The sequence below is a fragment of the Amblyomma maculatum genome, chromosome 6 (genome assembly GCF_055883805.1).
Source record: "Amblyomma maculatum isolate TAMU_Amacu chromosome 6, ASM5588380v1, whole genome shotgun sequence".
In the NCBI taxonomy this organism is placed as follows: Eukaryota; Metazoa; Arthropoda; class Arachnida; order Ixodida; family Ixodidae; genus Amblyomma; species Amblyomma maculatum.
The window spans coordinates 8,477,936-8,493,525 of NC_139349.1; the positions used below are offsets into that span (position 1 = coordinate 8,477,936).

Below are 15,590 nucleotides of genomic sequence, written 5' to 3' on the forward strand. Positions count from 1 at the left end.
ATCAACACCGCGCACGACGTACGCTGTCAAAAACAGACGCGTATTACGAACGCATTACAAAAGTGCGCAGGAATGGGCGAAGAAAAGCGGCAGACGCATCCCACCCAGCCCCGCGTACGCTGCTTGTCTTTGCGAGACTGTCAACAGGTCGCGCAGCCATTGACATGAACGCTGCGTATTAAACTCCCGCTGTACTGGCTAGTACTTAACAAGCCTGATTCAATAATAAGGTGAATAGTTCCATAATGGTATAACATTCCAGAGCATGACCTGAGAAATTTCTGGACGCACAATATTCTTGTGCGGAGCGAGCTGGTGCGTTTTGGCTCCGTAGCTTCCACCTTATTGCTACAGAAAGTTGTCCCCGAGTATAAGTGATCATTCAAGCTTGAATGACCTCTTACAGAAGGGTTCTGGGAGACAAGTTAAATGAACAATTTTAGAATAATTTCACTTTTACTGCATAATGACTGATTCAGGTAAAGTTTGTTGCCATGTGCCTCGCCATAGAAAATGAGATGCAGGAATTCGAAATAATTTTATCTGCGCAGAAAATATTTAGCAAATATTTTGGTCATCAATACTTCCATAAAGTTTATAGCTGCCGACAAGCATCTGTAGAAGACATTTGCAACCCACTGCCTCCTTTTTTTTAGGCTTTATTATGTGTTTTTAATGCTCACTAGGATGCAAGTTAATTGCCACTGTACATTATAGCTTTTAAAATAGGCAACCAGAAACTGAGAAACCGCAGCCGTGGCCTCGGGGTAGAGCACCCGCCTCGCCTTCGGGAAGTGGTGGGTTGGACTCCCACTGCCGGCCGGACACCCACCGGTTTTCTCCAATGGGTACAAGCCATTACCCGGCCTGGTGCTCCCAACCACGCAGGGGGCTCACTGCGACTCGACCTGACTACAGAAACTGAGAAAACACGAAGGAATGATTTTATTGCATGTATTTCAGGATATTGCTGTGCCACTGCTCTCAGACTGCAGTTACCATCTGGCAGTTGATGGCAGAACATTCAACCTCATTCGGTTGCATGACAAGCTTCTATTTAGAAAGGTAAATAATTTTTGAAGGAAAACTTTAACTTGGTTTACGACATACTGCATTGCAGGAATCGTTTTTACAGTGCAGCGGCTGCAGCACTGCATCAGCAATTTTCAGCATGTGAAGGCAGTTTTTGGCATGACAGTTATAACCAGTGTTTTTGCCAGCATGCAGTGAAGCTGTACACTTGCATTCATATGTACCCACAGTAGTACGATTGTTCCAGGATAATTGGTTTTAAGTGCCTGCAGACATTGTATCCTCCCTCAGTGTCTCAATGGTTAGAGCTTGCGTCTGCTGAACCTAGCATGTGTGTTCGATTCCAGCCACTGCCGCCACTTTTTGCCTCAGCCTCTTTTTGATGGAGGTGAAAAGCAAGGTGCTCGTGTACGGTTTGAGGTTCGTGCTTATTAAAGAACCCTAGGTTATTGAAATTTCCAAGGCCCTCCTTTATAGTGTCCCTCGTAGCTCATGTCCCTTGAGATGTTAAATAAACCTTATAAGCCATAAATCAAGCTTACTGAAATTTCAGAACACCAGGAACGATTCTACTTTATGTTTTTGCATATTTGTTTCCTAGACAATGTGCTGGCTAGGAAAATTGGCTAAATTATAAGAATGAGTTCAAACTTTTTCAATGGTGGCCTTCATTCTACATTTCAACTTTCGTTGCTGGATGTATTTAAAATGTTATACATAAGTGATACAATCGTAACAAAACTTGCTCTTTATTTTTGTCAGCTTGTTCACAAAGGCAAAGTGTTTGCCAGGATGCTACCTGAGCAAAAGTTGCAACTCATTGAAGCTCTTCAAGACATTGGGTAATAACTGTTTAATCTTACTTCAAAGCTTAACTTGATTATACCCAGCTTGCCAGGAAAGTGGAGGTCAGAATAATTTCTGGAAGTGATTAGTGGAGAGTGTAGCCTTAAGAGCTATATTTGATTTATAGTTGCTGCAGATTCATAAAAAAAATGATTGACTTCATTCTTTTTACATGATTTGTTTTTTTTTTGAATGAAGGAAAAACAAATGAACTGAAAGTCAGTTTCTGGCTGTACAGAAGTAGGATGAGGAGTGATGGTCAGATTTTCATTCTTTGAATGTCAGTTTTCATTTTGCAGCTTATATTCAAAAATATGCAGTGAGCTTACAAAGGGATACTGGGCACTAAAGTCAACTTTGAAATTTCTTATTTGATGCTGGAAACATGTTTTGGTGTATTTACTTTAATTATCTTCCACAAATTTAACTTGTCAAACGGGGTGCACTACTTGTTGTCAGTAAAAATGTTATGAGGGCATATTGAAGTTAGTCTGTATCAATATAGTTTACCTCGTTCTAATCACAGAGAGGCCACTCACACTGAAAATGCAGCTTTTATAACCTTGGAAAGACCAAAAACAAAATACAGACATTGCCATCACTGACCAATTTCACCAGTAAAATACATGTGTTAATTGGTACCGATATTTTAGGGAACAGATCACTTCAAAATGATGGCAAGCCATCCTTCTTGTTAAGAAAGTTACAGGTTTTAGGTTTTGAACTGAAGGGCGAGTAGGTATTTAAATCCCAATTTTTCAGTGATCAAAATGTGTCATTTCTGTCATACAAATGTGAACCACTCAGAAGTCTTTAGGCATGGAATTAATTTTTACTGAGAGCAGTAATTATGTGCAATTGTCCTCAGTGCTCCTTAAAAATGCTCACTCTTACGCTTATAAACAAAAAATTTTTCATGTCAGACCACTACAGCATACTTAGCTATATTTCAGGGGCTGTGTCAAACGCTCAGAAAGGTAGCTTTACCATCAACTGTCTACATGGATTGTGTAGTCAAGAAGCATAAGGGATACCTTAGAACATGGCTGCTCCCATTCTGAAATTACGCTTTGATAAAATGCAGTGCGTGACTGATAATTGTGTGATGGCGGCCATTATTCATAGGCACCAGGTCGGCATGTGTGGGGATGGGGCCAATGACTGTGGAGCACTAAAAGCAGCTCATGCTGGCGTGTCCCTGTCCGTGGCTGAGGCATCTGTGGCATCTCCCTTCACTGCTCAGCGTCAGAACATCCAGTGCATGATTGATGTGATAAGGTGAGGAGACTCAAACGTGCCTCCCCCTCCCCCCCTCCATTTTGCCATTTCACTTTGTCATGCCTTGCAAAAAATGTGATCATTAATTATATAATGCTCATGTATCTTTTTGTCTGTATACAAAGGAATCATAATGAGAGATGTGCAGGAAATGGTCTGGCTCCTGAATAGCCTGGACTGCCAGGTTTTCAATTTGAATTTCTAGTTTAAGAAATTTGCTTCTGCCTATATGTCATAGTGAAGCCCCTGATACAGAAGAGCCAAAGTCAGGGGAAGCTCATTTTTCATCACAGCTGTGCATGTACTTTTTGCTAAAAAAAGCTAAGTATGTTTTCTGTGCTAATCTAAATTTTTGTGTAGAACAATTGCTATCCAAATCACAAAGAGTATGCTGCTACATATCACCTAAGTCATAAAACATATGCACAGTTAAAAGCAGCTGTAATCAGTATGAGTGCAGTAACATATGGCTACAAAGCCTATCACAGGTGGACCCATGGAAGCAAATAAGGCAGTAACTATGGCCCGCTGCCATAAGATCATAGGTGCTTGGTTATAGCAGTGACAAACCTTCTAAAAAACACGGTTTTTTTAAATACATGGTTCTTGGTTCCCCATCTTTTTGCCAAACAACATATTTACACTTTCAATGAACAAATAACAGCTGTGGAGGGTCAGTGTAAATGGAAAAGCAGGTTTTTCAGCCTTCCCTTTATTGTTGTTGCAAATTGCCTTAATTCTGTGGTGCCACATAATATTGACATAAGTATAAGCACAGCCGATGTTAACATTCTTTTGCCAGTGGAGAACTAAGCTTCTGAAAAAGTTTTCTTTGCTTGTGCTATTGCAGAGAAGGTCGTGCAACACTTGCAGCAACATTTGGAGCATTCCGTTACATGGTCTCCTACTGCTTCGTGCTCTTAGTGGGAGCCCTTTTCCTTTTCTGGGTGAGCACATACAACAGATATGTCGTCATTTTGGACCAAGCAATGTTAGTTACTGCTGAATTTGCTGCTCTCAGACATTGCGACAGTACATCAGTAGAACTGTAGGGGAAAGGAGTCTGTACAACACGTGACAAGCTGCTGACGCTGATAGCTTTGTTACAAGCTGGTGGCCTGAGACCTTACTTGGATTGATGACTACAACAGAATGTGTGTTAGTGAAATGAGCTACTCATACAGTAATACATAACACTTGGGCTTGGACCACTTTTCATGTATTCTGGACACTTTTGTTCCCGGTAGTGCATTAATATAAGAATATATTTGTAATAGACTAGTGGATAAGATATTTTGTTGCTAAGAAAGAGTCACGGTTCTGTTTCCAAGCTGTCTGGACTTCATTTTGGAATTTGGCAGTATATAAACGAGTCCTTGCTCAGTTATGATATAATAGAGCCTAATGTTACCCAGAAGTTTTTACGGCCCATATCGCTGATGGCTAACAGTCTGCAGCTGCTTTGAGGTATGCTCTATTGGCATACATTTAAATGCAGGTGCAATGAGAATTTTGAGTTGAACTGGGGAATTATATATTTTCTTTACAGAAAATGCAAAATAAATTGATTTGTTTTGGATATTCTTTCTTTGATTATGGGGCAAAGCTGGATGCATGTTCACATATAATCCAACAATAACAAACATCTTTGGCACTTGTTAACAGCAATGCCGTGTGATGCGTTACAGCTTTTGATAGCTGTAGAAACTTGAATTAAATATATATATGCAGACACATTTGCAGAACAGCAGAAAATATATTGTTAGTATTCTTGCTGGCTTTTGTAGGCATAGCTGTTTTTTGAGTCTGATGAAGTATGCAAGCTACATTTGTTTAAAGGGAGCTTTAAACTCCATACTTGAAGACATTTTTTACTGTTCTGAGGACCTTAGCAGTAATTTTATTATGGTCAGTTTAGCAACCTTTCTTTTTCTCTGCAGGATGGACAGAAGCCATCAGAAGGTGCCTATGTTTTCATTGATGTCTTCATCAGTCTTGTTCCACCTATGATTTGTGAGTACCATTTGCAGGCACGAATGATATGCATCAACGTCATAGTACGTATTCACTGCACCAGTTTGTGATTATCATATTTCTCTTATTATCTGTTTAGTTGGAACAACTGGACCGTACCCTGCACTCACCAGGAGAGCACCTGCTAAAAGCATTTCAAACATCGTATCTATTTTTTCCATTCTGTCGTTCATTGTCATACAAACTGGCTTCCACACAGTGGCCTACATCTTCTGCATTCAACAGCCATGGTGAGTATGGCAGGCCAGTAGCTCAATCATAATACTGCTTTTATGGTAACTGTTGATGAATTAGCATGTTAGACTGTATGCAGTTATGTTTCCTTAGTTTTCGTACATTCAAAAATCTAAAGACTGCTACTAATTGCATACTATCAAAAATCAAAGTTGAAAACATGAGCAGCGTTTTATTTGAAAGTGGTACAGCAAGCTTTCAGTTTAGAAAAGAGAGATAAGTCTGAAATAAAATTAACGGATTGGCTGACAGTCACTTCAGAATGCTTTAAAGTAGGCTTCCTAACCAGTGTAAAAGATGGCATAACTTTTCCTTGCACTAGAAAGCACTGCCTCTTTGTGTCATTTCAGTAATCAGCCATGTGCACATGTCGTACTTGGTCTTACTCCAAAACCCAACAGTTGTCAGAGATCAAAGAGGAAAGGGGAAGACAGGGAGGGTAAAGCGGAACATTGTGCCAGTTGGCTACCCTGCACTGGGGGAGAGAGGTGAGGGAATGCAGAAGGAAAAAGACAAGTGAGGAGCACAGTTACAATTTATCCCACAAATTATGAAACAGTTGTCAGGAAATCAATTTTACTCGTTGTATAGGTGCTGATCATAGAGTTTCCTACTCTTACCTAGAAAAGAATCTGATGGCACTGCACTACACTCACTGTGGGGACGCTAAGCATCATGGGCCGATTTGCTACTTGGTGCAGGCCAGTCGGATTTTTTCGGGAACACAAAGTGGCTTTACTAAGATGTCCCTCCTCCTCATCATTATCATCTCGAGGCACAAACGTAGATTGCGAAAACCATAGTAGCAAAGGCACAAAAGCAGATGATGCTAATAAAAGGTTTTTGTTTTCCGAAATGCCATTAAAAATGTCACGGAGTAATTGAGCAAGTGTATATATTTTTAAAAGATTTCTTTCTTTTCAAAATGTGCCTATTAGGTGCCAAATATTGGTGTTCGTACTGCTGAATACTTGGCCAAAAGGAGAGAAAGCCATCGCTTATTCTTGACAAATTTTGCACTTGCATGCTGTTTTGCTCACTTTCTGCGATTTATAGTCATAATATTGAACGTTTGGACATTTCAATTGTAGGACAATGTTTATTTTTGCATTGTTTTTTTGCCAAAAGTTGTAGTTCTGCACCAAGCAGCTCTCCAGTCCATGATGCTTAGAGCGCCTATGGTGACTGAGCTGTTCGTCAGGAAGCTACATGCAACCACGCATTTCCAATATTTGAACAGTCAGGTAGGCAGGGCACAGACAAGTCATTTATTCTTGTTTTGTTTTTATTAACCCTTTTATTGTGTACAAATGTGACATAGCTTTGATTCTAAGTGCCGCACTCCTCCTAATTTCGTGGGTCCTTTGGACGAGAGGAGTCCAAGAGCACAATCTCACTGAATCTTGTGTGTGTCCTGGCATGATCTAATTAATTATTTAGTAATCAGGGTAGCTGACCGCAATTATTGCCTTGTAACTTGCAATTATACAACGAGCTAAAGAAAACTCATGTTGATGATGCTGCTGCTTCCTTATAGGTACGCACCTTTTGTGTTTGACAAAAATCTTGTGCACACGCCACCACAATCATATGTGGCCACCGCAGTTCTCAGTGTGAACTGCATGTCCTACGTTATTGCTGCTGTGATCTTTTCCCCCGGACCCCCCTTCAGGAAAAGCATCATATCAAACAGTATGCAATTATTCATTGCTTTTGGTAGAACTGGAGAGGTTGGCTGTGCTCTGCAATAACCTTTTTTTCTTTAACCATTTTCAGAACTGTATCTGGCGGTTGTTGTGGTGGAATTTGCTGTTGTGTCTTATGTGACACTGTACCCAGCACAGTTTGTACGAAGCTATATCAATGTAAGTAAAAACATTTTTACTACAGCTGCAACATTTGTTGGCGCATACGGTAATGAGAATAAACAGAGTGTGTTGATGACGCCTTAATAGCCTATTAGTGTCCTAGTACTCAATATTGCACACATTGATTTTGCCGTTGTCATTCTGGTCCTTGCCCTTGAATGAGCATGCCGCTGGCAAGTGGTAGTTGGCAATTAAGTAACATCGGTGAGCCATATTACTTGTTTTATGGGTTGTGTGATGTCACAAAATGATGACATGGCCAAATTGACTGGAGCTGTCAAGTTGAGCAGCTCATGTGATTGAGAAAGTGAGATGGGAATCGAACCCGGAGCCCTCAGATTTCGAATCCAGCACATTACTGCTAGGGTTATGCAGGCTTGTTTCTAATGTTTGGCTATGTACATTGATGCAGTCATAACTAACCTGAATAAGGCGTGGTGTTACTGCTTGTATATCTATGTTGCGAGATTAACAAGTACTTGGGCGTAAAACAATTCAGCAACACAGTTTGTTCGTGTTCAACAAAGGTGAAACCAAGCGTAAAGCTTGCCATTTATACCAGCAAAACAATTGCTAAAAGTGCTAGTGCATGTAATTCGCATTTGGCCTAACCATACTAAATCGTTCAATTTTTTTGCCTTTATTACTTTGTGTGCACAAGTGTGCAGGACTATTTTCATGTGACGCTTACAAAAACAGCCGTTATTGGCTTAAAACAGACAGTTGCACTAGAGAAAATGCATAAAGCATACTTCTTTGCCAAGTGTCAAAGGACCATCAGCAGTGGTCTTTATTACTTTTGTTGTAGCAGAAGTCTGAAACTATGCCATAGATCCCAAATGAAAATGTACACCTCAGGCATACCCATTGCAGCTGGAAAAAGCATGTCTCAAGCTGGATTTCCAGCTGGACTGTCGTTTTCCGACTGGAAGGGGATGAGGTTCCAGCTGGAGCTGGAGTTACTCCAGCTAGAAATGCTCCAGCTAGAGCTTAGCTGGAGGTTTAAATTTTCCAGCTGGAGACGACTTCCGGTTCCATAATCCAGCTGGAAATAGCTGTCATTTCAGCTGGTATTGCATTTCATCAGCTGGAAAGATGAGGTACACAGTTCCATTATTCACCTGGGGATGAGGTCCTTTTTTAATGCCTGGCAATACACCTGTGCATTTTGAGATACCCAGTGTTAGTTTTCTATCTATCAGATATGGTGCATGCTGGTGAGGAAGTTAACTAGATAACTTTTCCGTTTTGTTCTCTTGCAGTTCAAGGAGGCTCCACAATACGAGTTTCATGCATTTCTCTTTGTCCTCTCCTTGTTAAATTTTATATTTTCTTACATATGGGAGGTGAGTTGTTTGTCTACCATACATATGCTTTTTTTTTTTTTTTCCTCGCCTTTGATCTCTCTTCGCACTACAGTGTGCGAAGAGAGGATAACCGATGGTCGCTGAGGGTAACAAACTGGATTCCAAGGGAAGGAAAGCGTAGCAGGGGGCGGCAGAAAGTTAGGTGGGCGGATGAGATTAAGAAGTTCGCAGGGGTCAAGTGGATGCAACTAGCACAGAACCGGGTTAAGTGGAGAAATATGGGAGAGGCCTTCGCCCTGCAGTGGGTATAGTCAGGCTGATGATGATGATGATGATTGATCTCTCTGGCTTGCTGTCTTAGCAAGGCTGAAAACAGTATTCGAGTGAAGAGTTTTCATTGTTTTGTGCTTATCGCTCCAAAATTAACTTGATATTATACTGCTTTGTATATACAACATAACATTTTATCACCATCAAAGTTGGGTACTTTTCACCATGCTGATCTCAGATTGCAGAACAGAAGCAACCAAATTGCATTGTACTAACTTTAAAAGTGAACAGCTGCACTTTTTTACTTTAATTATGAAGGGTAGGATGAGTGAACAGATTTAGCAGGCAGAGTATGCTGCCATGAAAGTTTATGCCGTTACACTGCCCTCTTTGGTGTGTTACTATCATAAGCTGGAGCATAAGTTGGGCTCTCAGTATTTTATTTCTCATAACTGTGGTGCTCTGAAGGCTTTTGATCTGCAAGACGTGCTCATAGCTAAGGCCATGAGCAAGCAACCCCAAGATTATAACTGCATGCCAATGCCTATATACTCCTTCCACTGCCCAATGAGGGTGTGGAAAGTGCATTTCAGTGTACAAAGCTTCATAAAAATTAACATGAATCCATAATGTTTTTCTACTGTGTTCAGGTAACAAATAAATTCAGGGGCAGTCACTATAATTAGGAATATATTTCAGTTCCAGTTCTCATTGTAATTTGTCTTGCATTTCTGCTCATAACTGATTCTTTTATTCATTTTTGCTGAGCCATTCTCAACTTGCCCTCTCCTTCCTCTGGCATATATAGTGCTGGGATGTCCCTGTCTTTATCTTCCTCCTGCCATGGTCAACAGGTGGCGAGAAAAAAGTTCCCCTAAAGAGAATCTGCCACCTGCTACAGTTGCAGGTGGAGGCTTCACACAGACGTTGATGGGGGGCACAGTTCCTGATGGGGGGTGGGGCACAAACGATGGGCAGTTTTCACTTTCATGGCACTCGTAATGAACATTTGAAACAGCAATAATTTATTCTTAATGATGGGCCATTTTTGGAGCAGGAAAAAAAGAAATGAACGCTGTTCTGCTTCTACTTGGGCTCAAATTTTCCTACGGTCCTCTTCCTCCAACCTGCTGTCATCCTTTAACATTGGGCAAGTGTGCCCAGAGGCACGAGTTAAAATCAGTCAAAATGAAAGAGCAGAGGAGGCTAACGTAGGGGAGATGGAAAAAGCTGCTCCTTTCCATTGCCTGCTGTTGTTAGGTGCTTACAAATGTGCTATGACATGTGGGGCATGAAGCAACCTACGGCTTGCACAGTGCCACATGATGTGAACAGGAGCTGTCTTAGAGCCTCTTTTTTATTAGTGAGTTAGTGGTTCATTAACCATGCTCTCTTTCCCAGAAGAGGGAGACGGAAGACGTATGGAATGTGAGGTTTTACTGGCAAGGGTGGGAGAGAGAGAGAGAGACTTCCTTCCTTCCTTCCTTCCTTCCTTAGCCAATATTTTGCGTGCACCTTCACTAAAAAGTTTTACTTTGCACTATGCAGTGCAGCTCTTGGCTTGCCTTGCTGTCAAGATGCCCTGTTAGCTTAAGCTTTTCTTTTTTTTTTTCTTCAGGTATTTCTGGTTCAGAAATTTCTGGTTAACGTTGTCATGCCTAAGTTACATCACTGGAAGGGACCTAGTCAGCTGCATGAAAAATTGGAATGGGATCTCAGTACCGATCCTACATGGCCTCCTGTCAACACCGCAGCTAGCATCGAGGACAGGCCTCCTTGTAAGTAGCCACATCCCTGTGCTGCCTGCTTGTTGCCATGAATGTTTGTATTCAGCCTTTTTGAAACCATGATGTAACACCTCAGTGCTTCCTTTGCTGAAATGAATGGAGCAAATGCATAGAGTTACTGCAGAACACTGAAACAGCAAGCAAAATGCAGCATTTTACTACTAGCCTTTTGCATGTTTCCTTTGTCTGAAATATACGAGTGATTTCACAGGTGGACCAAGCAGCTTCCCATTATGTGACATTGCTGCCACCCTGGGGTAGTAAAATGCTAGAAAGGCATTTGTGCTCACTTTCCAAACCAATGGAGATCCCTGATTGCCAAAGAAGGTTCAATGCATTGCTTAATTGGAAGGATAGGCACTTCTCAAGTGTTTCCAATTAATAAGTACAGGATTGCTATTTTCATTGCAGAAGGCATCTTATTTCAGTGAACAATTAAAGGGACAGAACACTGGAATTTAGGTCTCAAAATTTTTTTGGTGCAATGGGAGGATTGATGTCTAAAATGTTTGATTCCATAACGGTTTTGGTAGAAATGCTGTAGGAAAATTTTTAGATCAATGCATGCGCCCGTTTTTATGTGGTCCGATGCTGGAAACCATGAGCAGCGACCGCGATGACGACTGGTGGTCGACGAAAAAGACGTACCCAAAACAATGATGAATTTCACTCGCTAGGCAGTAATTGGACATTTTTTGCTTAGTAACGTCCTTTTCAGTTTCACACTCAAGGCTGTTATGGCACAATAACGCACCCCTCGTCGACGAAAGTTTTATTGTGTACTATCATCGCTTCTTTCACGGAATTCCAAACACTGTGGTGCCATCTAGCGGCAAAACTTGAAAGCATGCCTCTCGCGGTGCGAAAAGAAGGGTGGTTTTTATTTAAGGACCTAGTAGAGAGAGCGCAAAATATAATGAAGTATGACAAGCACTCCTAGAAGAAAACACAACAGTGTGCACTTACGAAAATCAGCTATATTTTGCTGACACGTATAGTCACGTGGGGTACTACACTGAAAGTAATAGGGTTTCTCCGCTAGATAGCGCCTCAGTTTTTATGTGATTTTCAATGGCAAATTAAAGTCGTAAAGCCTTTTTTCTTTGATATTATAATGCTCGATCTTTACTATATGAGGCAAGGTCTTTTCATCTCCACCATAATCTCATGACATATTTTGGCCAGTGTTCTGTCCCTTTAAGATTTCTTGCCAGTAACACATCTTGAATACACATAGCGCTGTGTTTATGAGCCATGTATTCCCCTCATGTGCTGTTCAAAATGTTGGTGTGGGAACTGCCATAATAGCAATCATATTCCCTGCTAATGCCCTATTATTCAAACCATAGATGGATTTGGTACAGCACAAGTCTATACTAAATGAAAACTTGGTGATCATGGTCCTTTTCTAGTTTTTTTTTTTTTTTTAAGAGAAATAAATTCCCAAGCTTCCTTAACAGCACCTTCAAAGTAACCAAATTCAACCTAAATTGACAAGTATCAGCAGAAAGCCACATCAGAGCATCAGTAATAACAACTGGCGGGGGAAATAAAATGCATTCATATAATCTGTTTGGGTTATGTGTGGTCTGAAATGCTGACGTGTTTCTTGGCTTGAAACATTGTCCTCTACAAAGAGAGGTTAAACAGAGGAAAAGATAATAACTTTGCATGCCATCAAATTGATTACCAAGCGTGTCTTGAACCTGTTACAACACTATGCGTAAGGTTAGTTCATTGCTGCAACTTTTCCACTGTGATGGTACCATGGTGGATATTGCATTTCAGCTTCTCCTGACCATGATTCTTCACCAGCAGCCCTGCTCAATTTGCTTGCCACTGAAAAGCAAGCCTCAAAACGGAAGTTCCACTCTGAAGAGACGCATGAATTGAGTGTGGTCGGCAGGCCCACGCTCACGTTTTCTACATTCCGAGGCAGCAGCAAGAAACGGAAGAATGAAGCTACAGGGAGTGACTAGCACAGAAGTGAACTGCTAGTGCCTCAATGTTAGATGCTTATGTTTGCAGCATAGTTGCACGGGTTAAAAAAACTGGAGTAGCCACCATTTTGCATGCATTTAGCAGACAGCGACATGCATTTCTAAAGTGCTATAAAAATGTGATTTAATGTGTGAGCTTGAGTGATTGCCTCACATTCGTTTGCATTTGGTACCTGTTTTCGTATTCTATTTTTTTCACCACTTCAGAACCACTGGTAACACCGCAACACTGCAAAGTGTTTTAAGCTGCATGGGGAGAATAAGGGTCTTTTGACCCTACCCCATGCAGGCCAAACATAGTGATGGAGCTCTTTGGACAAACTGTCCCTGTGCCATTCAAATCAGGCCATTTGTGAAAGAAGAAGTTTTTTCTTTTTTTTAACAAGAAGTTCTGAAACTGGTTTTAAGCAAGCCATAGGTATGGTTTACCAAAAATTTAGTAGAGTGTGGTCACTAAATGCAGTGAAGTTAAACTTCAAGTAAGTTCGATTAATAGATTTCTACTTGCCAAAGGAACAGAGTGAGCTATAAGAAAGGCTCCAAATGAATCCCAACCACCAGGGCTTCTTTATCAAGCACTAAGACTTAAAATGTGGGCATTTTTACATACCACCTTTGTCAAGCAGCAGCCACCATCGCTGCAATCACACTTGTGCACTTGAATTGAGCTGCTGAAAGACACAACCAATGCAGTTTTTTTGCCTCAATAGCAGCAACTCAATGGAGGCAAAAAGCAAGGCGCCCATGTGCTATGCGATGTTAGTGAACATTAAAGAACACCAGGTGACCTAAATTTCCAGCGCCCTCCACTATGGCCTCTCTCCTAGCCTGAGTAGCTTTTGGGATGTTAAACCCCATAAACCAACCAACTGTCATTTTTTTGTAGCGAGAGCTACGTTGGCCATAGTCTCGCCATTTCACCGTGCCTGTTTGGTGCCTGACCGTGCCTGTCCGAAGAGCGAAGAAAGAAGTCGTTGGAGACGGTAGCTGGCAGCTGGCAAGGCAGAGCACTAACTGGACGTAGGGCTTCCTGACATTACGCTTGGCAGGAACTGCCAACTCGGGCCTCTCCTTTCATACGGGAGGGTGATATCGCAATCAGCCTGCCAAAACCTTGCATTCGTGTTATCCATAGGCCACGCAGACACATTCATATGACTCTGTTAAAACGGGGCTTTGTATGTTAGCTTACGCTATCACGTCACTGTGAAGGTGGGAATAAAAGCAGAGAGAAAGAGGTGCCGTAGTGAAGGGCTTCAGACGACCACGCGTTATAGGCTTTCGCCTCATCGCACTTCAGTGGTCAAAAGTGCCCCCTATGGCATAAAGCTGTAACCATGGAGTAAACTACTTTGTGCAAAAGCCATGTCTTTACTTTAAAGCCGAACCTAAGCGCAACCATGCAGATAGCTCTCGCGTAACTCAAAGTTTAACCACAAGATAAACCACAGCTAATATTTTTCTTTCACATACTGCTGCCTTGCATGAGGCTAACAAAAGCCAGTCAAACCACCAACAATCTAGCCAAAATTCCAAACATAGGCAGCTGAATTCTGCTTTCATCACATGCTTGAATGCAGTGCTTGGCTTCCTGTGAGTATTTGCATGTAATGTCGCATGATCTTTCTGAAGAACTGGAAGGGCTTTTTCTAGCCCTATATCTACCCTGTGATGACTAAAAACTTGTAGGTGAACTAAGTATGTTAGGTGCTGGCAGACTAGGTACAGCACAGATATATACTCAGTTTTGTCAGACAAGGAGGTAAATTCTGTAAAAGCACTCCTGTGATCTCAAAGACCTGCCTCTGAGAAATCTAGATCTGTCGAATTTATATTCTCGTTTCCATAGAGTATTACTTTTCGCAGTCTGCTTTATTTCAGCATGCATTTCACATTTGCACAATGGTATCTCTCATCCTTTTCCATTTTTAAAAGGTGTTCCAATAAAAAAGGTTCGCTTCTTTGTGCAGGTAATCACCATATTAAAGTGCTTTCATAATGACTACTTATATTGCTGCAACTGCGTGTTAACTACTCTCTAGTGTTAGTGTTTTAATGAAAACCTGGTTTCTGCCTCTTTCTGGGTATGCTAACATTAGGAAGCGAAAAATACACATATGGTTGAGAAAACTGCGTAAGAAATATTTCCTCCATTGCATTCAAACTTTCAACGTCCACACCAAGAAACACTACAGTTGGATACAACTCAAGAAAAATGTAGTTTTTGCCTCAAAGGATCACTCCGCAGCCTATGGCATTGACCGATTCTTGAATAAACTCCTTGAACCTGCTGGCAGGGCAATGTGGGGTATGTTTGAGGAGCAATAAGTGCCACATAAGCAGGACGCGGATGACAACATCAAAATTAACATCAAAATAATGTTCGACCGAAACAAAAATGTAGCATTACTTTAATGTTTCGGTGCTACCTTCTTGCAGGCATACGAATCTCGGTGATTGTGGGACTTCTGCATGTTGTATGCATCCTGCCAGTTCCCCTATTGAAGTGAAGCCAGATCTTGTCAGACTGGATAACGGAGGTGGCAGACATCAGTTTCAGCATGCCGGTGGAGCAAGCAGAGTTGTTTGGACAGCCGGTTACAGTTTTGCGAGACACAGGTAGCGACAGTGTTGTGGTACGGGAGGACCTGGTTCCCAAACCCACTCTCACCGGTAATAGAGCTACTCTGATTTTGGCTGATGGTAACAGTGTGAAAGTCCCAGAGGCGGAAGTGGTGATTTCATCGCTGTTTTCCTCAGGCAAGACCATCGCTCGGTGCTTGACAACGCCCCTCTAAGATGTGATAATCGGAAATGTACCAGATGCCCGGGACCCATCCTTTATCAACCGGACGGAGCCACCGGCATCGGGTTATCCAGTCGGATATGGGAAAAATTGATGGTTCTGCCATGTTGGGTACGACAAAAGATTCA

The 15,590-nt window shown here is 41.6% G+C and overlaps 1 protein-coding gene across 2 annotated transcripts in view; it reads left to right on the forward strand.

Annotated features, from left to right (window-relative positions):
- LOC146185023 (polyamine-transporting ATPase 13A3-like) overlaps positions 1 to 12,791 on the forward strand; it is a 34,088-nt gene extending 21,297 nt beyond the window's left edge. For both annotated transcript variants that reach the window (XM_084605987.1, XM_084605988.1), the window contains exons 20-30: positions 964 to 1,065; positions 1,795 to 1,874; positions 3,004 to 3,156; positions 4,007 to 4,103; positions 5,097 to 5,169; positions 5,270 to 5,420; positions 6,962 to 7,116; positions 7,201 to 7,289; positions 8,555 to 8,638; positions 10,488 to 10,647; positions 12,445 to 12,791. In XM_084605987.1, coding sequence (XP_084462113.1) covers positions 964 to 1,065; positions 1,795 to 1,874; positions 3,004 to 3,156; positions 4,007 to 4,103; positions 5,097 to 5,169; positions 5,270 to 5,420; positions 6,962 to 7,116; positions 7,201 to 7,289; positions 8,555 to 8,638; positions 10,488 to 10,647; positions 12,445 to 12,635 — 1,335 coding nt within the window. In that variant the 3' untranslated portion in view covers positions 12,636 to 12,791. The remainder of the gene's footprint in view (positions 1 to 963; positions 1,066 to 1,794; positions 1,875 to 3,003; positions 3,157 to 4,006; positions 4,104 to 5,096; positions 5,170 to 5,269; positions 5,421 to 6,961; positions 7,117 to 7,200; positions 7,290 to 8,554; positions 8,639 to 10,487; positions 10,648 to 12,444) is intronic.
- The last annotated feature ends 2,799 nt before the right edge of the window (positions 12,792 to 15,590 follow it).